This window comes from Numida meleagris, chromosome 2 (genome assembly GCF_002078875.1).
Source record: "Numida meleagris isolate 19003 breed g44 Domestic line chromosome 2, NumMel1.0, whole genome shotgun sequence".
Lineage (NCBI taxonomy): Eukaryota > Metazoa > Chordata > Aves > Galliformes > Numididae > Numida > Numida meleagris.
Window position 1 is genome coordinate 144,040,885 of NC_034410.1, and position 27,054 is coordinate 144,067,938.

General features: G+C 43.3%; 1 protein-coding gene across 3 annotated transcripts in view; it reads right to left on the reverse strand.

The window, feature by feature from the left end:
* The window catches only part of SLC45A4 (solute carrier family 45 member 4), a 68,815-nt gene continuing 41,836 nt past the window's right edge, over positions 76–27,054 (reverse strand). For 2 of the 3 annotated variants that reach the window (XM_021387176.1, XM_021387177.1), the window contains exons 3-8: positions 15,516–15,704; positions 12,827–13,006; positions 8,534–9,609; positions 8,336–8,435; positions 7,097–7,308; positions 76–6,410 (exon numbers count right to left, since the gene is read on the reverse strand). In XM_021387176.1, the coding sequence (XP_021242851.1) occupies positions 6,048–6,410; positions 7,097–7,308; positions 8,336–8,435; positions 8,534–9,609; positions 12,827–13,006; positions 15,516–15,704 (2,120 nt within the window). In that variant the 3' untranslated portion in view covers positions 76–6,047. The remainder of the gene's footprint in view (positions 6,411–7,096; positions 7,309–8,335; positions 8,436–8,533; positions 9,610–12,826; positions 13,007–15,515; positions 15,705–27,054) is intronic. The other variant, XM_021387178.1, reaches the window with a different exon arrangement.

Sequence of the window (27,054 nt, forward strand, 5' to 3'; positions counted from 1 at the left end):
TGTCCCAAGTGTCGCCTTCATCACAAAGAGCCTCCACCCAAGCTCCCTACAAACAACACAGGAATGCAAACTGCAAACTCTTACTGAAATGTTTATTAAGATTGAACTTCAGAACAACGGATTGGAACACAATGTCTCGTGGAGTAGAATATCTCTAAATTGATTTTTGTTTTCTATGCATAAATGAAAAAAAAAATCAAGATTATACAAAAAAGAACAGAAAGTGCAGAACACAATAAAACAGTTCTCATGCAACAATTTTTTTTAACCTTAAAACAGAAAATAAGCTCAACGGTGTAGAAATAAAAACCATACATACATTATGCCGTCTACGCACTCAAACATTCATCTGTGACATTACTTTTCTTTATCCCTTTTTCCTCATAAAACTTAACGTTATGTGTTTAACACATGCTTATAAACATTGCTAAACTCAGCAAGAGCTATTATAGTGCCCCAACTTAATAAGTTGATAAAAAAGTAGTTGTCGTATGGCCAGTTCACAAAGGAACTAAATATTCTCTTCTTATTTTTTCCACTATGAGATGCCTATATGCAGCTTTCTATTAATATGAGGCATTTAAAATGAGCTGGTCATTTGGCTACCAAAAGGGCTTAGTGTTCATGTTACATCAGAAGAAAAAATAGTAATTGAGAACTGCCAATTTGCTAATAATTAAGTCTTTCTGGTTTTGGGGCTGTTTACTACCATTTGGCTACCACTGAGTATTGCACAGGTGCAGGCTCAGGGGGTGACTTGCTCAGGGAAGGCTTTGCTTCCAGAGCTCTACCCCCAACTCCAACATTTAAGGACGGCGCGGCAGAGAATGTTGAACTGAACCTGTGCCCTGGCCTTGCTGCAAAGCTTTAGCAGGCCACAAACACATTAAAGGCCTTTACATTTGAGAAGAAACTCTTTTTTTGAGGGAAAATATTTGCCACTAAACTGCCGTAATTTTCATCCACGTCAGTCCTCCCCAGGACAGGGAGAAAAAGTCAAATGCAGACCACTCCCTGGAAAACTAATTGAAATCACATAACAAACTGAATATGCGAACAAGCAGGCCCTGCTGCTCGGGCAGACTGAAGCCACGTGCTAGTGCCACGTTACAGAAGGTCAACCGAGCCTTTAAAAAGTTATCTAATGTAATTTCTGAACTGCCCGGGCTGCTGAGCTTCTAAAGCCAAACAGCAGTTGGTAGCTGAGCTCCTGCAGCTTGCCTCTGGGACCCGCTTCTTCTGGATGCAACATGAGAAACAGAAAACTTTGGGTAGCATCACACCTTAAAATGACCATTTTCAACGCACTTCACGAATGTTCAGCTTTGTCATTTAAGAATAACAGCTAGAGGACTCTCTGTTACCATAAAGTTTCTGCAAAGAAAAATAAAATTTGGTATTTCTTCTACACAGTCATTCATAACGTTTCTGTGCAACATTTGGTGTTCATTACATTTATTTGGCCTATTAAAAGGAAGCAAGAACAAAACAGCTGCAAATAAAACCAACTTCTCTTTCACAACAGATACTTCAGATGCCGAAGCTGCTACATGTGCTTGGAATATCATGCAGGAGTTTACTTACTCATTTAAATAGGATATATATTTATAGCTGAGCTCATCTCGCATCAGACAAGGATGAGGGAAAACCTGGAAGAACTCAGTTGAAAACATTGTCGAGTACAGTGACAAAGAGCACACAACCACCAACGGTATTTTGGCCCGAACCGTGTGTATACGAAGCTATATACACACAGACACATTGCGCACACACGCACACACACACACACCTGAAAAGCTCTCAGTGATTGAACTAGAACTCGTCGCAGAGAGCGAGCCACAGAGTGGCTCGTGAGCCAGCTTCTCCTTTAGAGAAAATTATTGAAAAGAGGGGCGACCACCAAAGTGCTGGCCCCTGCAACGTGCTTCCAGGAAGCCCCCTGACCGCCCTTCCTGCCCAGCGTGGAGGAAGCTGTCCCAGGAATCAGCTGCAGCTTTCTCCACCTTTACTGGCAAGTGTGACCTCAACCCGCATTGCTGCGAGGAGATGCAGCAGAGCCATGGAAATCCTGCCTTCTGGGATGGTGATAAGGGTGATGAAGGCCAAGCTCAGCACAGGGTGGGCAGATGCGTTTCTAACGATGGAACTGAGGCTTTCTTGAGGTATCTGGCAATAATCACTATTGTTGCTGTTGTCATTCAAGTGCTCAGGGGATTGGGATGAGATGGGAAAGGGATGAGGAAGGCTCAGCCCCGCTCACCACAGCGTCTGCAGTTGCACTGGTGAAGCTGAGAGGGTAAATGCCAGCTCCCCTCCGATCACGGATCATTTCAAACTCCAGGGAAGGGCTCCAAACAAAGGGGGAAAAGGACACTCTGTGTTTCAAGGAGCACTACCCTCTGCTGGATTTACTGGCTTCCTTCCTCCTGACGATGAACAACCCACAACTTTCCATAACTGCTTACCGCCAGCACTAGCAAACAACCAGATTCGTATTACAAAAAGGCTGTTTGGGTCATAAATCTCTGTGAAAGTCATCTAACCAGCAGGAAGGGAAACATTCCTAAGAAATTATTGCTTCTGGAATCTGTAATTGCCAGCCGCAAACAGTTCGAGTCCAACGAAACTCTTTCTTGTGATAACCCAACAGCGCGCAATCCCCACAACGCCTTTGCTCTGCTTTCATGTGAAATACTTCAGGACGTGCAGCTCACTGACCGCAGAGTCCTAGTGAAACACTCAGGAATCTGAGCTCTAACACTGTCCAACGCAGGGGCGTTGCATGCCACCCAAGACTGCAGCAAAACACGTTAAAATCGATTACAGTACAGAGCGACTCAGAATGAAACCACAAAACCACAAACCTACTGCAGTGAAGGTCCTACGAGATGGAGCACGCAGGATAAGTTGGGCTGTGCAGTAATACTGGCAAACAAAAATGATGGTTGCTATCATCAGGAATTTAATAAAGCCCCTTCAACTCTCTCTTCTGCAATAAAGACATAAAATCATACTGATTTATATTTTAACCGTGACAAAAAAAAAAGTTCTGTATCGAAAGGCGAGGGACACATTTAGAAATAAATGAGTGCCCACTCCACCCCGAGAAGTGCCAGGGTGGAAAGGAAACTTCTCAACTTCAAGAGAAAGCATCAGAACGACAGATGTCAGGAACCATCCCTGGCGAGCGCAGGGGAAGCGAGCGTGGTGCTTTCACAGCCTGGCTCAGGGACAGGAGGAGATGCTTTGGCAGGGGCTGCCCAAAGTTAATTCTTCTGGCAATACTACAAATACTTGGGCGTGTTTACAATGGGTAATTATTTCCTTCGTTTTTATAGGGCAGTGAAATAGAGCTTCCTGCTACAAAGCAGTGTGCATATTTATGTGTTACAAACACACTAAACAATGCCATAAGCAATCCCGTATCTGGATTTTAATGTTAATTCCTAGAAATGAGGCTAGGACAAACTGGACCTGCTCTACCTTTGACTGAAACTCTCTGGGTTTGAAATGTCATTCTCTCTCCTCACTGCTTGCCATGACACAGAAAGCTAAATAAAGGCATGCAACATCAGCCTGCAGGAGGGAGCTGCAGCATCTCCTCCCTCCTTGCAGCTGGACCTCGGTGAGCGTGACTGTGCTGTGAAAGAAACCTTGGCTTACGAAGGTGCTATGCAGAACAACGGAGGTTGGAAGCTACATTCACCATCAATGGAACTCGTGAGTGGTGGGGAAACGGGCAAGGCTGGCAGCGACCAGAAGAGCTATGAGAAGTGTAGAAGAACCTCGCAAGAAATAAGGCTCACATAAGGAGTACTTGACAGTGTTCAAACAAAAGCAGAATCTTCAAGAAGTTTTAAAAATAAAATAGTAAAGCCACTTTAAAATGTCTAACTCAGTATGTATTTTACACGAATGCCAGTTATAGGGTGAAATACAACACACATCTCTTATATATATATGAATATCACCAGAATATATTAAATGTAACTGAGATGATAAAATTCACGGCAGAAATGCAGTTAAAGTATTTCTCACAACTGCTTTCTTCCATAAGGTCTCGTATTCTTCAGTAGTACTATTCCCCTGTCAGAACACAGTTCACAGTATGTGTTCTAAATAAAAATAATATTCACCTTAAAGAAAAAAAGGACTTTTTTTGAGACACTTGGAAAAAAAAAAAAAAAAAGTCCCATGCGATTCCATGTACTTTAGTGCTCGGAATTCCACCGGCCTAAACACAACACTGTCACCCCTTGACAGCAGAGGACATCACACTGACTGCCAGCCTCCGGCTCACAACACACACGTCTGCCACCAGGAATCCGTCAACGATGCCAGCCAGAACTGCGCGTCCCCTTCAAATTTACCAAAGCGTACATTTCTCACATACATCGACAATTCAAGTAATTTATTAAAAACTGCTTTTCGTTTTGAAATATGTATCTTTCTTTTGAATGACTATATTGCAGCATGGTGTACACATGCGGTTTAAAGTACTGTAGTATCACAAGTTTGAGGCAGCAGAAATCTTACGATGAGCTGTGATTTGTCTGTTCGTAGCACAGGGACTGACTGCAGCCCGTAGGTCCACGCCAGAAGGAGGAAACAGCATCACAAGCGCTCCTTAGAAGACGACGGATGGAAGTTCGGTTTCCAAAGTTGCTTTAAGTGGCTGCCGGATCTCTGAGCTCTGTCTGCCCGCGGACCGGGGCACTGCTAGTGATCCAAATAAAACTGTAAATCAGGTTAGCACAACTCTTTTAAGCTCTTCACAGAAAATGTCTTTGCATTGCAGCTATGTCCTGAATCAAGGAAGGGGGCACGGAGGTTGCGCTGATGAAATTGGCAGAGCAGCTCAGAAGAGCTCCAGCCTACAATTCCTCCAAGACAGGGACTGGAACAGCAACACATGCGAGTGGATTGGATTTTAAGGCCTAAAAACTGTTTTTGACACAAATTTTTATACAACCAGACTACGCCATAAAGTTACAGAGGTAGGCCTCGGGTTCACCTTGTTGTACTGACTCTGTGCCTTTACCCCGGCTGCTGCGTTCCCAGCCTGGAGGTTAAAGGAGCAAAAAAGTGCAAGTAAGCAATGATTTCCTTCCCCCAAATGAGAATTTGCACACCCATCCCACAAAGCTGACCCCAGGGACACCCTCCTCCACAGCAGCTTCATCCAGAGATGATTAAGTTTAAATGCCAAGAAAACCCCAGAGCTCACCAGTACACAAAACTCCCAGCTAAATTGTCACAGCGTATTCCAATGACATTCATCAAATTCAGCACTTGTGATAAAAACCTGTGAGCGCTGATCACCTCTCCCAGTTGCTGCTCCTTCCACCTATGGTTCACATCATGCACCCAGTGTCACCTACACGCAGCAGATCTGGGAGCAGCTGTTGAACAGTATGACTGAAAGGGTTCACAGCAGTTTCTTAGAAACTGCAGTAATTGCTTTTTTACTTGAAAATAAAACTATTCTGTAGTAATTGCACTAACAAAAATACGATGTCTAAAATTAATGTTCAAGAACTGTAGCTGTCAGACCAATAATATGCCTATGAAAAGAATTGATCATGGTGTCTAAGCATTTGATTCAGCTACTGCACTAGTGAAATCGGAAATGTTCAGACAAATAAACAGCAAGAGACTGTAAGTCAAGATAGCTTCCATTTTCAGTTAGTTTAAAAACAGCCGAAAACTTGGTTTTTCTAACTGCTAATTGTATACACGGCGAGTCTCGTGCAGATTAATAAAACTTATTTGAAATCTAAATGTATTGGTAATAAAAAAGTGTTCAGGAATGCCATTTCTAAGCTGTAGAGAAAGCAATTAGCATCATAGCTACCTGTTGAAACCTATGTTAAGGACTACAGAACTTCATTTACATTTTTGCATGAAACTGCATTTTCTTCTGCAATTTTAGTTACAAGTAGTGAAGATCCTAATTTATTTTCCTGGGGGAAAAAAAAAAAAAAAAAAAAAGCTCTTGATCCTGCACCTGCACTCCCTGGAATGTGGGTGAGCAACAAGCGGCGGCCTCACACGGCTGACTCGCCCTCCAGCTCCGATGCGGCGGTTCCTTTGCGTGTGAGCTTCAGGACAGTCGGCTTCTCTGCGCTTGTGCTGTTGCCCTCGGTTGTCTCTGGAGGACCCAGTCCTTTCTGTTCTTCCTTTGGCTCTTCATTGACTTCGGGATAAATCACCAAGAAGGTAGCTGTCAAAAACCCCAGGAAAGATCCCACTGAAGCCACCATGGGAATGACTCTGACTGTGCCAACCGCATCCACCACACTCCCAAGGGCAGAGGCCACAAGGATCTGGGAGATGTAAACCTGACACGACAGAATAGCACAGTCTATGCCAAATCCTCGCTTTGAGTTCCCAGGGCTGTGGTGAATGTACTGGAAAAGACAAGAAATATACGTTAGGAGGTAAAACAAGGGAGGAAATGTCATATACCAACACTGGGATCTTCCTTGAATGTCTCGGCCGTGGTCAACTTCATGCCATCCTTATGCACCATGCTACACGTCTCCAAAGCAACAGCCTCCTTATCATCTCATCTTACACTGAAGCAGATATTTACTGGGGCACTCCTAGAGTGAACTTGACTCAGGATTAGTTTTTCTAAAAAATTTGCACAAGACTGTTGCTGAAAATTATTTCTGTGACTTTAAAAAGAATCTCCCTCCCGATACTAGCACAGAAATGTGTTAAAATACATGTTCTTCATGTGGTTTGTAATCCAAATGTAACAGTGCTAAAGTCTGGAAAGTAAAGCTGTCCTCAGTTCCAGCGAAAATGAGGACGTTACATCTCCCCGCAGCCATAGCTGCATTTCCAGACTCACCTCAAGATCTAGGGCTGCCAAGAATCCATCAAATCCTCTTACACCTCAGCAAAGGATAAAGCAATTTTGAGAAAACCCTACAGAGAACTTCATGCCAACTCCATCTGACTTAATTAGCAACTCTCAAGGACAAATCTGTGCTACAAGCAGGTTTTTCAAGTAACTGGTTTTAGTAAATCTCCTTTGTCACTTCAGAAAAGTGTTCACGCTCTGCTCTGATCAAAATATTTCACGTACCTCTTTAATATCATGGTATTGTCCCAAAAGTGCGTAGGGGCAGTAGGAGATGCTCATAGAAACTATTCCCATAGTGCTGATCATTATCATGGTGACGTACACGTTGGGGAATATTGCCATCACTGCAGTGCCAAGAGAAAAACCCAGCGTGCCCAGGATGTAGATGACTTTTATACTAAGGTCATAGTTGTCCAAGTATTTCTGTAACAAGGCTGCAAAGATCAAGAACAAAACAAATGCCACTTCAGGGTTTGAATTTTGGGCGGTCCTGTGTGGAGCCAGGAGCTGTACTCAATGACCCTTTCCAACTTGGAATATTCTATGGATCCTACAATTGATGTGGCAGTGACAGCTTGATATCTTGTTTAGGATTTGGATGCTCCCTGTGTATATGGCAATTCTTAGCATCATAGCTCATCCCTCACTAAGAAAAGGACATACTGCCACTTCAGAGATGGGAGCTAGCGAGCTCAGGGACTTGCCTGAAGCCCTGCTACAAGTCTGTAATGAACTCAGTGACTTGAAACCCAACGACCTGAAACTCAACACGGCCCATTACAGGGAGTCCATTCATTAATTTTATCTACGTATTGAACTTCATCAATGAAGTTGTACTCTGAGCACAGAGTTGTTGCTAATTCAATTTTTTTGCTAAATTAAATGATCAGATAACTGAAGTATACAGCCATATCTCAGCCTGTGTTCAGACACAAGCCACCTGCCTGAACTCTGATTTGACGTTTCTCAACAAAGAGGCAGGCCCCACGATATTATCCGTGCAGATGTGCCTGTACATGTCCTGCCAAAGGCAGAATTTAAGTTTGTCAAAAGTTTTCAATTTCAGAGCCTCCCAGCCTAAACTGCCGTTAGAAAGCAAGAAAGAGACTTTCAGAAATATTTAATTCTCATTGAGATAAAAGTCTTTGCAGATGCTTGAATCTTCTAACAAGCAAAATTATAGTTTCTTAATGCTTAATTAGATGCAGTTCAATACCCTCTGATACTGTTTTGTGCTGTATGCCACTTAACCAATCTTTTCATATTTCCCCCTCTACATTTGAAGGAATTTTTTTTTATTACTGATGCATAAAGGAGTCTCTCTGCTTATGACCACCTGACATGCTTCTGCAAAATATCCTTCACCCAAACAAGGAGGCAGATGCTAACTGAAGCAAAACTATTTTCACCTTGCAATACATTTATGAGGTGTGTTCCAGTGCCTTGTGCAGAGTCCCTTACCTGAACAAACGGCAGCAGTAGCAGCATAGATTACCAGTCCCCAGCATCCCATCTGAACTCCAGCATTATAGGCGTGTAACTCAGTTGAATTAGAGGGGGCCTGCAAGAAACACAAATGCAAAACCACTTCCCTTTAATGAGCACGCCCCAGCAACGAGTAGCTGTAAGCAGGTTTGCTAAAGGTAACTGTTCTCTTACCTTTGGATCACCCTGAAAGATGACCTGGCCCATGAAATCTGTATAGAACACAGCTTCAGCAATGATCGAAAACCAAGTTAAGAGGTGACAAACGCACAGTCTCAGCAGCTCCTTTGGCATCTTTAGCATTGACAACCACAAGAGTCTGACAGTCGTTTCAGTTTCCCCCTCTTCGCTCTCTGTGTCTCCGCTCGAGTTTGTTGTGCCACTCTGATTCCTGTGTCTGTACCTCTGCCGCTGCCGCTTCTGCATGTCATAGATGTCATTCATGCTGCGTGAAGACTTGATCAAGACGATGGCATTGGCCCGACGAAAGCGATAGCGGTGAGAGCCTATTTTACCATAGTACGAGAAGGTGTATGATGGCTGGCGGTAGAACATGTGCCTCCGCCTCCGCATGGAGTTTGAAGTACTAGACTGCTTCATGCCTATTCTAGCGTGTCCATTGAGGAACTCTTTTGGTAGGGAGCCGTTCATATTTGGGACTTTATCTTCATCTAAGTGATTATCAAGCAACATTTCCTCTTCTTTTTCATTGTCCCTGAGGAAAGCAGACAGGTGATTGAGTTTGGACTTCATGATCTCTTGGCTGGTGTTGTGGGGAGTGTTTGGATATGAAGCATCCTGAAAAATGGAGGGTTCGATGTCATGCAGGAACAGCAGCTCTGATTCAATTTCCAACGTAGCATCAGGCATGTGCAGAACGGAGTCACTCTTACTTCTTACAATGTTCACCTCAAGGAACTCCATATTGAGATCGTGCTCTGACTGAACCTCGTCGTGGAACATAGAGGCTCCGTATGGCTCCTCCTCACTAATTACATTCAGTCGATTCAGAGGGGGAAGACTACCACTGAATTTGACACTAGAAAGTGTGTCTCCTTCCTCATCCATCCTGTCCTGCTGAGGGTTATATTGCTCTTCTTCAATGCTAAAAAGGTGGAGAGCAACAGAGACAGAGAAAATAATGGCTGCAAAGAAGAAAAGGACTTGCTCTTGAGATTTAAAAATACCACCCAAGAAGGTCTGTGTCCAGTCCAGTCCTCCTAACATATAACCAATTGCTCCTCCAAGACCTGTGGAAGAGAGAAAGGAATTTTGTCAATAAGGAGTAACTTCAGACCACCAAAAACTCACATTCAACCTGACAAACAAGCTGCTTACACCAGAAAACCTTAACAATATTTAAATGAAAGTTTCTTTGATGTTGGTTTCAGAAGTTAAGAAAATGACAGATTAGTTCACTTCCTCAGTGTTACGTCCTCTTTGTGACACACCAATATACTCTAACTTAGGACCACATCGGAGTTACAGGACTAATTTCTGATGTCCCGTGCCCTCCGCATTTTCATGCATCAATAAAGACAGAGAAGAGAAAAGAAGACGCTTTTGTGCAAAGCTTTGTTTTTTGAGGCAGTAAAGCTGCTACTGTATGGGAGACAGGCAGTTGCTCCCTTATTCTCAAAGGATGTGAAGTACCTGAAGTGTATATGTTTGGGGAAAAGGGGTAAATATAAGTAGGATTGTGTTTACAGGATGTCTTCAGATTGATGTCTTTGAATCATAGAATCACCACGGTTGGAAAAGACCTCCAAGATCATCCAGTCCAACCGTCCACCAACCACCACCATTTTCCCCGCTGAATCACGTCCCTTAGTGAGTAGAGCCCTTCCAAGGCTCATTAACGAGTATAGTACCTGGGTTTAAAACTATTTTCACTTTACAGATGTCTTAAGATAAATTCTCTTTTAGGTTGCATTGCTGTTACTCTCTCCTCTGATAAGGAGGAATCAAGATTAACAAGAGACATCATCTGAATTTACTCCAGTTTCCCACTGCTCAGCATGAACTTCAGCGTAGGGACTATCCCATTTTCACAGAATCACAGGGATTGGAAGGGACCTCAAGAGATCGAGTCCAACCCCTCTGCTAAAGCAGGTTCCCTACAATAGGTTGCAGAGGTAGGTGTCCAGACAGGTCTTGAAAATCTCCATAGGAGGAGACTCCACAACATCTCTGGGCAGCCTGTTCCAGTGCTCCATCACTCTCACCATAAAGAAATTCTTCTGCATGTTAGTACAGAACTTGCTACGTACACATTTTAGGCCATTACTTCTTGTCCTATCGCTACACACCACTGAGAAGAACCTGGCCTCATCCATTTGCCTCCCACCTCCCTTTAGATATTTACAAACATTTCTCAGATCTCCTCTCAGTCTTTTCCCCAAGATGAACAGACCCAGGTTACTTTCCTCATACGGGAGATGCTGATGCTCCAGACCATTTATCATCTTTGTGGCCCTCTGCTAGACTCCTTCTAGGAGATCCCTGTCTTTTTTGAATTGGGGAGCCCGGAACTGGACAAAGTAGTCTAAATGTGGCCTCACCAGGGCAGAGTAGAGGAGGATAACCTTCCTTGACCTGCTGGCCACGCTTATTTTAATGCAACCCAGGATGCCATCAGCCTTCTTGGCCACAAGGGTACTCTGCTGGCTCATAACCAACCTGTTGTCCACCAGAACACTCAGGTCCTCCTCTGCAGAGCTCCTCTCCAGCAGCTCATGTCCCAACCTGTACTGATCCATGCAGTTATTCCTCCCCAGGTGCAAGACTCTACACTTGCTCTTGTTAAACCTCATTAGGTTCCTCCCTGCCCAACTCTCCAGTCTGTCCAGGTGTTGCTGAATAGCAGCACAGCCTTCTGGTGTGTTCCAGCTTTGTATCATCAGCGTACTTGCTGAGGGTGACTCTATCTTTTCACCAAAGTTATTGATGAAGACCAGACCCAGCACTGACCCCTGGGGAACAGCAGTAGTTACAGGCCTCTGACCACCTGCAGCACCAGACTGCACCGCTGATCACCACCCTCTGAACTCAGCCAGTCAGCCAGTTCTCAATGTACCTCACCATCCACTTATCTATCCCACACATCTATCCAAGACCCTGGAGGTAAGAGAAAGAGTCTGGGTAAAGGAAGACTTTCTGCTGGTTAGGTGGATCTGATTAGAGAGCACATAGCCAAAATCAGTGATCTATCAGGGACAGATGAGTGGACGGTGAGGTGAATTTCATAACAAGGATGTTGTGGGAGATGGTGTCAAATGCCTTGCTGAATTCAAGGTAGACAACATCCACTGCTCTCCCCACATCTACCAGCCAGTGATGACATCATAGAAGGCTATCAGGTTAGTCAAGCATGATTTCCCCTTGGTGAATCCACGCTGACTACTCCTGATAAACTTCTCTTTCAGTTGCTTAGAGATGGCATCTAGAACAAGCAGTTCTAGATGCCATCTAGAACATCTCTTGTTCTAGATCCTACAGTTCCTGCAGTTTCCTGGATCCTCCTCCTTGCCCTTTTTGAAGACTGGAGTGGCATCGGCTATCTTCCAGTCTTCGGGCACCTCTCCTGTTTGCCAGGACTTTTCAAAGATGATAGCTGTTCAGCAATCGCCTCTGCCAGTTCTCTCAGCATGTGTGGGTGCATAACATCAGGGTGCATGGATATGTGTGCACTAATTTTGGCTACATGCTCTCTAACCAGATCCACCTCAACCAACTCAAAGTCGTCTTTTACCCAGACTCACTCTCTTAGCTCCAGGGCCTTGAATTCCTGGGAACTAGTAATAGAATCACAGACCTGTAGGGGTTGGAAGGGACCTCTTACAGATCATTGAGTCCAACCCCCCCTGCAAAGCAGGCTCCCTACAGCAGGCTGCACAGGTAGGCATGCAGGCAAGTACACTCTAGCCCACAGCATATCTCCAAGTAGATCTTTGAAGAAGTCAAGGTTGGCTCTCCTGAAGTCCAGGATAGCAATTCTACTTATTGCTTTTCTTCTTCCACACAAGACCTTGAACTCCACCATCTTGTGATTGCCGCATCCCAAGCTTCCCCCAACCATCACATCTCTGACCAGCTCTTCCTTGTTAGTAAAAACAAGGTCAAGCAGCACACCCCTCTTCGTCGGCTCCTCCACCACCATTTTGGCTAACCCTAATTTTAATCAAGTGATTGAAAAGGTCTATAATACTAACAACCATCTTGTTGCTTTATGCCACAAGGTACATGCCCTTTGTACTTATCTTTTATACTGTATAAGAATTTTTCTGTTCCGTGCCTAGTGGTCCATAAGGGTATTTTCTCCAAGACAGTTACACTGTGAGCTTCAAGACTAGTAAGAAAGTGGCAGTGGTAAATTATAAAAAATAAGCAGTGAGAAATCAATTCAGTCAGAACTTCGTCATTAGGAAGTGATGGCAGCTGCCAGCAACACACTGACTCTCTACATACCAGCCGAAAAGGCGTGGATGTTAAGGGCCATATCTTGTTCTTCACTGTCCACCACATCCAACAGGTACGCCCGAATTGGCCCTTCTGTTGCATCGGCGCAGAAGTCCAATACCACAACACCAAGCACTGTGAGGACGATACCGATGGGCTGCTTGTCTGGGACATCGCCAATAGCCAGACCTGAGGAAAAACAGATGAGGAATCTGAGCACGAGTCTAAAAGCAAAAGCTAAGAGCAAGGTTAATCTCCTTAAGAGAAAGGGGGCCAACACACTTACAGGAAACATTCCTTTGCAGAATAAAATGGCAATTTCAACTCTCTGGCACAACTCACTGAAGGTCTGGGATAAAAGACTATGTTTTTGCATTTTTAAGGCTGATTATTATTTTTCAAAATGCTATTTTGAAAGTATCTCTTAAAGCTTTGCTAGCATTAGGTATTAATTCACATTCCTTGTGTATTCTCCTCCACATGCTGAAGACTGTTTTTATAAAAGACAGCCACAATGGAAGAGGAGAGCATCCAAGAGCAAAATGACAAACTTCATCTATCAATTACAAACACAGGTAAATGCACAGCTGACAGCATTCCTGACATAGCTCCTAGCATGTAATGGTTGCAGCACAACAGGATTATATGGAATTTAATCCCTTCACCTCTCTCACTGCTTTTCTCAAGCATTTGTATTTTCTAGACTTTTTCTAAACTTTTTTATGCAAAAGGGTAAAGTAACATGAAGGTATTTAAAGTTCACTGCAAAAGGCATCAGTCAGCTTCTGCTGATAGCACAGGATGAAGTACTCTGTCTACAGAGGAGAAAGGCAGCATTAGTACACTGCTGGAGAATTTTTCATGAAACTAATTATGGACAAAAGCATGAATTACTTGAATCAGAGAGATTTAGTTGTTAGACAAGCAAGACTGATAAAATCACTAGTGTAACTGATGAAAATGACTGTGGAAAGAGATGAACTGGCTAAGCTACCAAAAACCACCTAAATCTCAACTGCAATGATTCCTGCATGCCCAATCCCCATTGCCTCATAGTCCTGGGTTGAATGTTACAGTTGGAAACATCAGCAGTGTCAGTGCCTTCAATTTGTTGCAAACCTCAACAGCGCAGTGGAGAGAACTACCATTGCCTAGATCTATACATAGCTGTACTCTTGGGATGTGTATCGTATTCACTGCCTTTTCTCTCCAAAAAATGATACAGGCCACCATTTCAGTTAAAGAGAGACTAACATCGTTTCATCATGCAGCTGCTCTAGATACAAGACTAGGTGGCTGGTGTGGGTTGAATGTCAACGTCAAATCTTTATCTTCCAGTATGGAGCAGGCTGCAGAAGACCACAGAATGGCCCTAGCTTCAGCTCCAGACTCCCTTCTTTAAAGAAGTTTTATCACACAAAAATAGCACTTGAATATTTGAAATGTGTAGGTTTTCTAGCAAGCTATGCAATAGATTGTATTACTGGGTAACAAATAATTGGAGAAAAATCAAGGCCAGATGCTTCAGAATAAACCTATAAAACGTGTAGTAGCTTTGCTTGCTGGTATCAGTGCATACTGCCCTAACCTGAGGTGTGGAAATAAGAACTCCTGGTCAATTATGATGGTTGGACTCGAAGACCTTAGAGGTCTTTTCCAACCTTAATGATTCTATGATTCTAATTCAAATCTTGTTATAGGGCTGCAGTCTATTATTTTGCTTACCTCTAGAGGAGGAGTAAATCTTGGAGACAAAGCGACTAAGTACAACTAATGATCACAATTCAAATAATTAATACTTATTGCTTGGGTGAATTTATCTCACCAGTTTGTCCACTGCAGTTTGCAAGAGAAACTGAAAACCATTGTATGTCATCCCAATCTGGCTTTGAAAACTAACGTGCTGAGCTAAGGTAATGTTCCACTCATTTCCTCAACTAGTACAACGTTTTCACAATAGAGCTGTAGCTTTCCCAAAAACTGAGAGCCAAGAGGATATTATTAGGTGCTAAGTTCCTTTCATTTGCATCGTGATGTAAACATTTCCCCAAGGTACTTGCTGTCACCTCTCTTACACTAAATTTACAAAGAGTCTTAGATTGTAGATTAAGCTCTGTAGTAAACCGTGCTCAAGGAAAACTATTTTTACCAGCTTTGATGGGGGCTCAGGAAAAATTATTTTCCCACATAGTTTTTGATAAACAAATATTAACTGTGTTCTGGACTTTTTCAATACTGGGTCTAAGAAAAGCACAAGAAAAAGTGAAAAGATAATTTTTGAAATAATGCTGGAAACAGGATGTGTTGCCAGATATGCATTAAAGGGAAAACGGATCACAACAGGAAACATTTCCCTGTGAACAGGTTGCTACAATTTTCCCATGTCAAGGATCAACGAAATTCGTCTCAGAGACTGCAAACATTATGCTGGCAACCATTGTACGAGGAACGCAGTATTAACAGTTACAGCTACGACAGCACAATGCTCAGCATAGCGCTGTAACTTTTGAATGAAAGTAAAAAGCATTTCAAATGGACAGCTCACGTGCAGTGCTGCAAAGACTGTTAAAGATTTTAACACTATAGGGAAGTGATTCGACTGCTTGTTGTAATATTCACTTCTTGCAGAAAAATCTTAATGCAGATTTGCTACCAGGAGATACACGCAGATGATTCTATTTCCTTCCTCATCATTTACCTATAACGGAGCCATTCAGGAAAAGTGCAACTCCAAAGAGGACACCGATGCAGAGAGCAAGGATGAAGGGCCGCCGGCGGCCCCAGCTCAGCGTGCAGCGGTCACTAGCTGAACCTATAAGTGGAGTGAAGATCAAGCCCAGGATAGGGCTAAGGAACCAAGTGAGGCTGTAGTACTGTTCAGGAAGACCTGCAACAAAGACAAAAAGGATTTAAAGGTTACGTGGTGCACACCAAATGTTTTACTTTATACAGTGAATCAATCTTATTGTACCTTTGACAATTGTGAACTGATCATTCACTGACTGACGTTTTGTTCCCAAATGCACAACTAAGATTTCTTATCGATGGGAAAAGCATAGGTTATGCATTACATGTCTTTAACAGAACAGTAATATATTTAAGCTACTGAAATAATAATAAAAAAGAGGGATCTGACTGTATAATCATTAATCTACAATAATTACTACAGTCCAAAACAATCACACTTTTGCTGAAGTTAAACTGAACATCATAGTGGTAATAAGCATCTAAGACCACTGCTGTAAAGAGTTATTAAAGATTTCATGGGCTGGGGATGATGGACAGCGTTTGACTGGCAAGAAGAGACCCCAAAGTGCTGCTTTCCACCTCTCCAGCATGGCAAGCAGTGGCCTGCAGATGGCAGGCTGGTCCAGAAGAGCTGCACTCTGCTTCTCTGACGTCTGTCCCCATCTCAGTTTATCAGCGCAGGACACGGAACCCCTCTGACATGCTCTTTAGCAAAGCATTACAAACAAAACAATCAGTCGCTGGCAATCCAAGTGATGCCAGGACCGAAAAGCTCAGTGTCTGCCCTATAAAGGAAAACCATCCGTTATTCAGAGCTGTACACTGTGAGGGTAGCAGCATGCAACCTTTGCTGGTGAGATCAACCTGTACCTCGTGCTCTCCATTCAGCGTGCCGAGGCATCCCTTAGAAGGCAGGATTATACCAATCCCTGCCGAGAATAGCCTAGGCTGTAAATTTGGAAGGCTAATCACCTGTTATTTAAAGTGTCGTCAAATCCTGACCAGTGATGCTGACTTTTCCCATTAGATAAATCAGGTTTTCCCAAGGCTGTGGTGATACGGTAATTATATTACAGGAAAATAAGCCATTTTTTTTGCCCACAAGCTACCATAAAAAAACAACTTCACCATCAGGATTCAAAATCTGGTTTGAGGCCAAGGTCTATGCGATTTAACTCAGCTCTGGCTAACTCACAAGCTAACAGCAATGTTGCCTTGATGGGAACAGAGTTATGGGAAGAGATTTGCGTGTTCCAAACCTACCCAAAATGTGCTTTTGGACCAAACATACCCACGAGCACCCTACCCTGCCCATGGGGAATGGATAAAGCATCTGATTTGACTGCCATCCCCAGCTGAAGGCAGCTGGAGGGCTGCACCTGAGGCCAATACTCCACATGGCAGTCACCACACAGCTTGTGTTCTTTTGTAGCAGGTTTTAGGTCTCTAAGAAATACAGTCTGTGTTGGCAGAGGTGGCACCTTCATCACATCAGGCCATGTATCGTGCAAAGTATCACCAGCAGGTCAAGGGAAGGAATCCTTTCCCTCTACTCAAGGTTGGCGAGTCTCCAAATGGAGTGCTGTGTCCAGTTCTGCACCCCCAGTTAAAGAGGGACTTGGACGTACCAGAGACAGAGCAATGGAGGGGCAAAAAGATGAGAAAGGGACTGGAGCACCTCTTCTATGAGCCATGGTTCTCAGCACTGTTCCCCCAGATCCTGACCTGCAGTTCCATCACCCAGCTTCTTTTATAAGCGCTATCCTTATCACAGGTGCAAGTCAGCAATCCAAAGAGGAATGCATAGGAAACCTCCGTCTCTGTGATTTTAACACCCTCAACTTCTCTGAGCTCAACAGCCTTCCCAAGTGCACAAGCAGGGTCGGGGTCTGTGTGTTTAACTGGCACCTCACCTGCCCCACGATGCTGCCACTTATGCGCATCTGAACTAGCATATAGAATTTGGCTTGCTCCAAAGAAAATTAATGGTAGGAAAGAGGAAGCATTTAGCTCAAGGCATGTAAAACTAAAATATATCATAACGTACTTAGCTTTAAGGTGGATGATTTGTTTTTGCAGGACGTGGAAGAAACATCAATGCATAAACACTCTTCCCATTTTGCCTCCACAGGGCCACCCAGTTTAGCAGCCGTTTCACATCAGAGGTTTCTATTCTGCAGTGACAGCTCATGGCTGCAAATCTGTTTTAAAGAAATCTAGACTAAGGGTTTAACCAACTGGAAGTAAATGTCAATATAAGTAAAACTGATGCAATTAAGAGGCTTTGTATTTTAATATTCCAACAGCCACTGAGACAACTAACTGAGCCAAAAGGCTGAGAAGAAGATCTATTCCTGTTTAATGTAGACTGTAGGCTGTAACAAAAAGGAATGCTAGTACAGCAGGGAGCTGTAATAGGAGTGTGTATTCATGGGCATGGGGGCTTGTACATTTCATTGTAAAGCACTGGCACAGGTTGCCCGGGGAGGTGGTGGAATCCCCATCCCTAGAGACATTCAAGGTCAGGCTGGACAGGGCTCTGAGCAGCATGATGTAGCTGTAGGTGACCCTGTTCATTGCAGGGGAGTTGGACTCGATGGCCTTTAAAGGTCCCTTCCAACTCTCATGACTCCATGTTTCTATGACTGTCCCTCAGTCGCTGCTGCCACACTTTGTCTCCAGGCCACAATGGCACTTCTCTGCAAGATGGAAATCTTAACAAAAAAAGAGTTCTTGAAAAGTTACCTTAATCATCTGAAATGATTACTTCTGCATCAAATTAAAACCCGTTTACAAAGTGTAAAACCCGCACATTTCTAAATTGGAAAGATAGGTCATTTTGGCATGCTTTGTAGCCACAATTAACCAGCTGGCATAAAAATGTCCTGAGATTATTAAAAAACACAGTGATTTTTACTGCTAGCATTACTTTGACTTCAGTACTTTCAAAGTCAACTTTACATGTAATAACTCAAAAGCAGGTTAAGGCCCACGTTCTGGTTTGATTTTACAGATCAGTAAATGAAAGAAAAAAAGGGCTTCTACCCAACCTCTGTTACGTGTAGAGTCTTATCTTTCCCTGTATGAGTCAGAGGAGAGAGACTGAAGTGCTTTCTTGAGAAGGTTTTATTTTCACTGATTGAAAAGGGTGATCTTCCCAACATCTATTATAAGTCAAAGCCTAAATCCAAATATTTGCATTGAAAATAGCTTGCAAAAGATAGGAATCTCAGTGATTTCAAAATAAAACTAGGGATATATAGTAGCTCTTATGGAGAAAAGGATACTTAACCAAGTACGCAAAGTTTGGAGATCCTTCTTTAGACAAACCACTTTGCATTTGTTTATTGAACTACTCTTTAACAGCCAAAATACACATCTTTAAGAAAAAGAGTCCATGATAACAATCTATACAAGAATAGCCCCATGCCAAGAAAAATACAAGAATTCCTAAAACTCCATCTTGGAGGAGATTTCAGTGCTCCTCCAAATAAACAGGAAAGGAATAACTTTCAAGTGATGCAGGAGCAGTTCTGTCAGACCATATATTGATTGGTAAGGACCATCAGCCTGAGCATTACCTGCTTTTTCTCCTGCTTGAGAAGCCATACAGTGTGACTACTTCTGCAGCATCGCGTACCAAGAGTAAGCCAGCAGCTTAAAAAATCATCATACGTTTTACTACAGTTAAGCAGAATTCAAAATAGTTCATTAAGTGAGGTGGATGATTTTTCTTAACAAGTATGTAAACAATGGTATAGTCACATAAGGTTACTCAAGTGGAGAATCACTGAACAGGGATACAGAAAATCCCAGGTGGAGAGCTGCTGCACGAGAGTTAAACAAAAAATGCTAAAATAAAATAACATAAAATAAAACCTAATTTTTTGGCAGCATAACTCCCTGCTATACCTGTTTGATGGCCACCAGACTGCTCATCCAAACAATAGACAGGCAGCCAAAAAGAACAACTGTTATAGCAAGGGTAGGAAAGTTAGAAAATAAATCTAAAAGTGAGCTTTGGGTAACTATCTATTACAGCCGAGATGTATTGATAAGATGTAGCCTACCCAGTGAATCAAACCTCTGGTCTCTATCAAGCAGAGGCTTGAAACCTTATGTTCCATGCCACAAAGAGCCTGCTCTTTCCATACAGACTTAGTCATCAGCTCTGATGTCTGCTGGGAAGCTAGACTTCTGTGAAGCTCACAGCCATGTTCTGCCATGAGTGTTCCAGGAAAAAGCTTTCCGAGGCACACAGACACACGGTTCCACGAGGTGAGACTTCAAAATGTACCTTGTAGATGTTCTTCAAAGCATTCATGCCTCATACGAGAGTCTACAGGACTTTCATCATTTCAATAGTTGGGCTGGTTTACTGCTAAACATTTTGATACAAATGAGAAAGTTCTAGATAGGGAAGGAAAAATCCAACCCCAACGGTTCAATCCAATCCTAATGGTTCCTTTCTCTGTATATATATGCTGCTATGCTTTAAATACACAACCATTTAATACAATATTTTAAAATACAAAGACAGCTTAGAAGGCATCCAGGCCAGGACAAGACGACGATGAGCAGAAACGAAGAGATAAAGGGAATATTTTGACACCAAGAAGTTCCTTCTGATATCCCCATCTAGCGGCAAGGGCTCAGATGCAGCACAGGCTTAAAATAAACTTGGCTAAGGTGAGGTGCCCGGCTAGCAGCCCAGCAGCATCCAACCTCTGATGTGCAGAACAGATGCATGGATGCTGGTCTGGACTAGATTTTATGGCAGCTCTGCATAGTGAGCTCGGCATCCAAATGACTGCCTCGCCACAGCCTCTTACAGAGGAATGTAAAAGGCTGCAACCTCTGAGAGCTTCTGTGCTCACCTGGAACAGGCTGTAACTAGGCTGGGACTGATTTTGCATGGCCAAGTGCAGTATCATGTAACAAACACTATTAGTGGAAGCTGCTGAGACACAAGGGTGGACTGGAAGGCCAAAGCAGCTGCATCCCATTACCAGCTTAAGGCTGTTCCTTTTTTTTTTTGTCTTAATTTTCCAGTGATGTGCTTGCCTTGTCAGGTAGTAGCTCCAGCAGAGGACTGCCGTGCATCAACTAGGGAAAGCATCGATGTGGCATCTTGGTGGAAAAGGAGGAACTGGAACATTATTATTCAGCATTCTGACGACAGCTAATCTGAGGAAACACTGAGGAAGAAAACCATATCGGATAAACAAGGCTAATATTTGTGTGCCATGAACTGAATGTGGAGCAGGTCACAAGGCAGAAGCAGAAGTCTCGTTCAAATCAGTGAGAAAAAGAGCAAAACACAACAACAGCTTCTGTTAGCAGTGATGACTGCCACTGAGACCCTTGTAATATGGCATTTCCCAGCCAGCTACAAACAAACAGGACACTGGCTTCTAGTAAATAAGGGTTTGTTTTTTCCCAGACAAAAAAGTGCCCAACAATAGTGGGACCAGCGCTGCTCACAGTTCACAGGAAATGCTCACTGTGTCACCATCAGTCTAAGGGCTGCGTGAGGTCACGAGTTACATGGAAGAAAGATTAACTCCCATGCAGCAGTTTCTATTCAAAGACTCTTTTTGATAAGTTCTATTGGGGGAAAAATAGTTCTTTATAAGCTTAACAATAAGATCTGATATGGGAATAGGATGCTAAGTGCCTATTTTCATTCGTCAGAAATCATCACCTAGAGAATTGTTTGTACATTTAAAGTAAACACCACACAAATTCCCGTGCTCGCACAAGAAGCTGTCAGGCCTTGCAAATACTTTTTATTCTGCAGTTTCATTCCTGTATAAAACACCACATGCTGCTAAAAATATTTTTACATTGATCTGTTTGAAATGTATTGCTCACACGAGCTGTTTTGTTTAGACTTTGTTTTTAAAGAATGCAGCAAGTAAAATCAGGGCTTGTCAAAAAGCTGTGACAATGTGAGAACCTCAGTATCTGCTCTTCATCTTGTTACAAGAGAAACACTGAATGGCTTGGGTTGGAAGGGACCTCAAAGATCATCTGGTTCCAAGCCAAGAAATGCAGAAGACACTGTGAACTCAAGCATTTTAGTATTGGGGTCTGTATATGAGGAATAGATTTCAGAAGGAGGCTGCAGCCATTTCAGAAATGCAGCTAGATGTCTGCTCCCTAAATATTTACAACACAAATGCAGAGCTATCACACATTCAGATCTAATCACAGATCTTTTTGCGTCTTGCTATGCTCCTCGGGTTGTAGGACTTGAAAAGGCTTAGAGCTTGCATGGGGCTCAGAGCTGACAAAAAACCACACTCAAAGCAATACACGCTGAGCTAAAGGTTGACTGGTGGTCTCAACACTATGATGCTGTGCAGCAAGCTCTCGTATTAAGGTAGCAGCTCCTGTGAGAAACCTTCTGGCTTCTGGACTGAAAGAGAAACTGAGCAATAGAGAAGAGTTACGAAAAGCAGTCATTTCTCCTGGTGCCCATTGCCATGATGAACAGTTTCCAAACATTTGCAGCACGAGCTTTTAAGAAGGAAACGCTTCCAGGCACTACTTGAAATCACAGCCTGATGTCGCGCGGGAAGCGAGAACCTCCCCAGTTTGCATCTCTGATATTACAGTATACTGGGCAGTAGGTGTGATCACAGGGCTCACTGCAATTTCAAGCACGCAGGTGGGAGAACTCAGAACTACACCGCTACCCCGAGGTTTTTAATTGCTGTCTGCTTCCCCCATAAGAGCCTACCAAGTTGTCAGGCATCTCGTATTTGCTCAGGGTCTCAGCAGTGACCCACTGCAATAAACAGAACATAAAATAGAGCAAGAGCATAACTGTGGCTTAAGTCTTCCCACTGGTGAAATTTACATCCCAAATTTCCTTTTGCGCCTGTCAAATATGAGCCTTTCTGCTTAGCTGGCAACATTCACAAGCTGTCAGCACATTATATACGTTTCACAGGCAGGAGTACGTGCGCTCTGCATTCTGAACATACTTTTCTGGAGCACACTGTCACCCAGTTGCAAGCAGTCCATCCTCTCCTTCCCCTTCTGCTTAGCTCTTGTCAGCAGGGATGTCTGCACAATGGTTGGCTCACTGCATTGCTCAGCACGGCTGTGATGTGAAGTGAAGATTGGGCTGTCTGCTCGGCTTGAAAGAGAAATCAGCTGTGGGCCAGGAGAGCAGATGGATAAAGCTTGGTGCCACTGCTTGGATGGAGCTTTGAAGGGAGTGACAATCCAGAGAACAAATAATTAAAAGAGATGTTACAAGGACATACAAAACAAAGTAGTTGGAGGGACTGATAGCCAACAGCAAAATACAGAAAATGATCTCCAAAGCTGTCAGCAAAAGGGACTGGGCTGCAGCCTGCCCACAACACATCTGGAAAAATTCAAGGAGCAAAGAGAAAGGGCTGGAGAGATGTCTGTACTCCTCTTCCAGGGCAAGGACCTGCCTCCTGCACCACTGTGATGTCCAAAAGTTAACAGTTTCATGCTTTTAAAACGCACCTACATTTCTGCTTTAGTTGCCTTGTGTTGTAAGGACAAGGCTATAGACAAAAACTGGATCTACACAGAGATAAGTGAACAAATAATAGGAATACTGAAAGGATCCAATTACTTCAGAGATGCTGGAAAAGCATACAGCATTTTCTTAAAATTTTGATTTCAAATCTTAAATCTCCTTAGTAATTGGACGCAAACGAGTCGTGCTTTGACAGCAGAAACCACTTCTGAAAATCTGGCAATGACGATAGCAGGCTCTGCTTGATACCCCTGACTGCATGCCATGCCTACAATGAGAAGAGCCATCCGCTTCCAAAGCACAACTTGAACAATCCAACTGGCAATGAAACGATGCTCTTGCTCTCCAGTAGGTTCAGTACAAAGTATCAGTGCCTTGCTTCACATACAGTCCTGGAATGTTTTTTAAGCTGCAGAAGAGTAATATCCCGTCCTGACAAAGCTATTTTGCCTTTTGGTACAGCTTTTGGAATTATCCATGCAATAGCCTGCAAGCAGCAAACACCTTGGGTCAAATGACAGACCTGAAGGATGGGATTAAGGGAACAAGTGACAGGCCTCTTAGAGGATTTCATCATCCAATTTTCCCATTTTCTGTCTCAGTTCAATTACTGCTTCTCAGCCTCCTACAACCGTCCTCCCCATCTCGTATTTGGCAGCTGTGGGAGTCAGCAGTGTTTCATTAGGCTCTGCTGCTACACTGCCATTCTGCCAAAGCTGAAGAAAGGTTTATACGGCTTCTCTGACAATTTCCATTTTACAGCAAAGTTTTATAGTGCTGTGTCAGGAAAGAGAAGCATATGTTAAGAGAAGTGAGCCAAAGGTATGTGTGAAATGGGGAGAGGGGAAGCAAAATCCGGAGAAAAGCCGAGGTCTGAAGCATCAGAGAAAAAACACACGCACTGAACTGCGGTCAGGAAAATATGCTTTTCCTTTCAGCACAGTTATAAAGGCTGCCAAGGAAAGCTTTAAAAGCTCTACTGATTTGTAAGTTTGTAAACCTGTAGCAATTCAGGTAAAAGATTACTTCCAGCTTGCTGCCCTTGTAACAATCCAACTTTCTACTTTCTTAACCAACTGATCAAGACACAGCTGACACCATTAGCTACTCCTGCTGAAGAGGAGCAATGAAAGGCCAGACACATGCTCAGTGAGAGACCAAACAATCGACTGCTGTTGTCGATCCTATTATAGTAAAAACCCACTGCTGAAACCAATTCACTGGAGTTTTCCAGATTACCTGTGCTATCTTTTTTGGCTCTTGGGAAACTTGTTTTTATCTTGTCTTCCTCTGTCCCTCATTAACCGATATTCAGAAATATCTCACTTTGACACCAATAATAAATTTGCATCATAGTGCTCAACGAGCTGAAATGGAACACAGATTAAAACCGAAGCAACTGCCCACGTGCTTAACCAGCAGTAGTAAAAACAATTCCTTTTAACCTCCATTGAAGAGCAGCTCCGAAGGTATAACAAAGATGTATGCAAACCCATATAGGAATGCAGCAATCGATTAATTGTTTTGCCACGCTAACCCTCCCTCTCCTTTATGGGCCGTAATTAAAATGCATAAGCTGTACGTGATGCCCCACTTCTCTGTGCATTACGTAACACTGCAGCACTTTGCTGCTCCGTTCGCTGCAAGATTAGACATCAATTACAATGACATGTGTTGCCTGAAGATATACTGCATCCCAGTTTATCCCAAGCTCGATAGTTTTTCGTCACTGCTTCAAAAATATTGGCAAATTTATAAACCAAGGCACTTCAGCTCAAATCCCCAAACTCAAAAGACTTAGATACACAATATAAAATCTTTCAGAACCACTCACAAGCCTGTTATCAACAGTGGAGCTTTTGTTGCAGCGATTAACACATTAATACCCTGGGATATGACCATCTACGCACATAGCTGTACCAAACGCTAACCAAAACCACTGCTAACACCTGTTTTTCCTCCCTGTCAAGCCAAACCTCAACCCAGTCTGAAGTGACCTTCTCCCACCCCCCAAGAAGCCAGGGTAATGATCAGAGAAGCACAAAATCATAGAACATCCTGAGTTGGAAGATACCCACAAGGATCACTGAGTCCAGCTCCTGGCTCCACACAGGACCACTCCAAATCCAAACCCTATGTCTGAGAGCAGTGTCCAAATGCTCCTTGAACTCCAGCAGCTTGGGGCCATGATCCTTGTCCTAAATAACAAAAATATGCCAGAGCAGCATAAGGAGCGTGGCCAGGATGTCCCAAATTTTATGAGACTTGCTGCACAGGGTTAAGGATTTTAAAATACCATGCTCACAAAGGAGACACTGGATTAGAAAGAATCACCTAGATATTAAATTCTCAGTCACGATAGCAGAAGTTTATTCCTGAAGTGCCCACTCTACCCAACTGATCCCCCAAATCCTGTGAATCCATGAAGGTTCTGGCTGACGCTGCCAAACAAGTGACTGGTGTGTACTTAGCTCAGCATGGCATTTGGTCACTGCATCCAGGAACAAGGAAAAAGGCAGGCAAACAGAGCTAAGGGTAGCCAAAAAAAGTATTTTTGTCAAGCAGGCAGCCAGGCAGAGTATGGTCAGCACACCATTCATGCTCTTGCATTGCAAGCAGCAAAGAAAACAGTTCATTTCCAGCCTCAGGTTACACGATGTAGTAAATGCAGTACGTGTAAGTAAAACACAAGGAACTTGTCTTTGCACATGGATAGAAATCAGCCTCTTCTCCTCCAGTTTTTTGGTTTGACCATGCTTGGAAGTCACAGGAAAACAGCAACTCAAGACGTTGTTTTTTGGCTTGTGTGCCCCTGCAGATGCCACGTGAGCACCCAGGGATTACTGACTGGACAGTTGATCTCTAAATTTCAGCTGGGATCACATTTGCATAGTCCTTGTGAGGGTCAGTAAACACGGCAGGCAGCTCCTTCTGTAGTTACCCCAGCTGACCTAAAGCACTGCAAACATAACTAATAAACGTGACAGGTATCTTGTACAAACTTTGTACTCTAGCAGACATTTATCCAGTTGGAAATGCCCAGGCTGCTCAGATGGGAAAAGAGCTGGGCTGATCCCACCTTGGGCCATGCAGTCCCAAAGCCCTTTACTCCCCTTCTTAAGGCTCAAAGCCTCCCCCAAAAGCCAGCAGCCCCATAACACGCTTACTAAAAGGGTACTGCTAATTGTTGCTGTGCTGTGAAATCAACCCTCTGCCCTTTCTAAAGTCTTTAGGACTATTGGATTGTTTATGGTGGGAATAAACACTCTGCCAGCGATCATTTTTGTCACAACTGTGCTACTGGGCAGCCCTACCAGCTAAAAGGTCAGCACAGCAACACTGCTCGCTGCTCACTTCTTTGCTATTTTAAAGCTGGTGCTGAACTAAGACACATCAGTATGTGCACCCATTCTCCTCGTTTGTTATTCATTGTATGTTTAAAAAGAAAAAAAAGAGGAATTAAAATAAACCACATTAAGCTGCTGAAGAGAAACTACATTCCTCTACGCAGTTGCCTTTATTGAGGTTAATTCCTCACGTAGCTATATCGAGTGAAACACAAATCCTATTAGTGCTTTGCCTACTTGCTTCCAGTGAACTGCGGGTTTCAGTTTGGAGGCCTGGTTTCTCACTTAGTCAGATCCCTGCTCCAGGAAAGCAGCCTTCACCAGCGGTTTTAACAAGCTCTGGGCATACAAATGCTAACAGCAGGATTATCATACAGAGCTTTTTAACCAGCTGAGGGCTTTTCCCCCCTCAAAAGTGGCCTCCCCTCTATGGAGATTCATCACACCAACGGCCTGCCTTTTAGTTAAAGTGTTGCTAAAAGCAACAGATTAAATTTATGGGGTCCGATTAAAAAGACTGCATTGGTATTTATATAGCCTGCCTCAAACTTTCCAAAACGCCTCCTTCTACAAACTTGCATGTTGTGGCTTGAACATTAACATAACTGAAGTACATT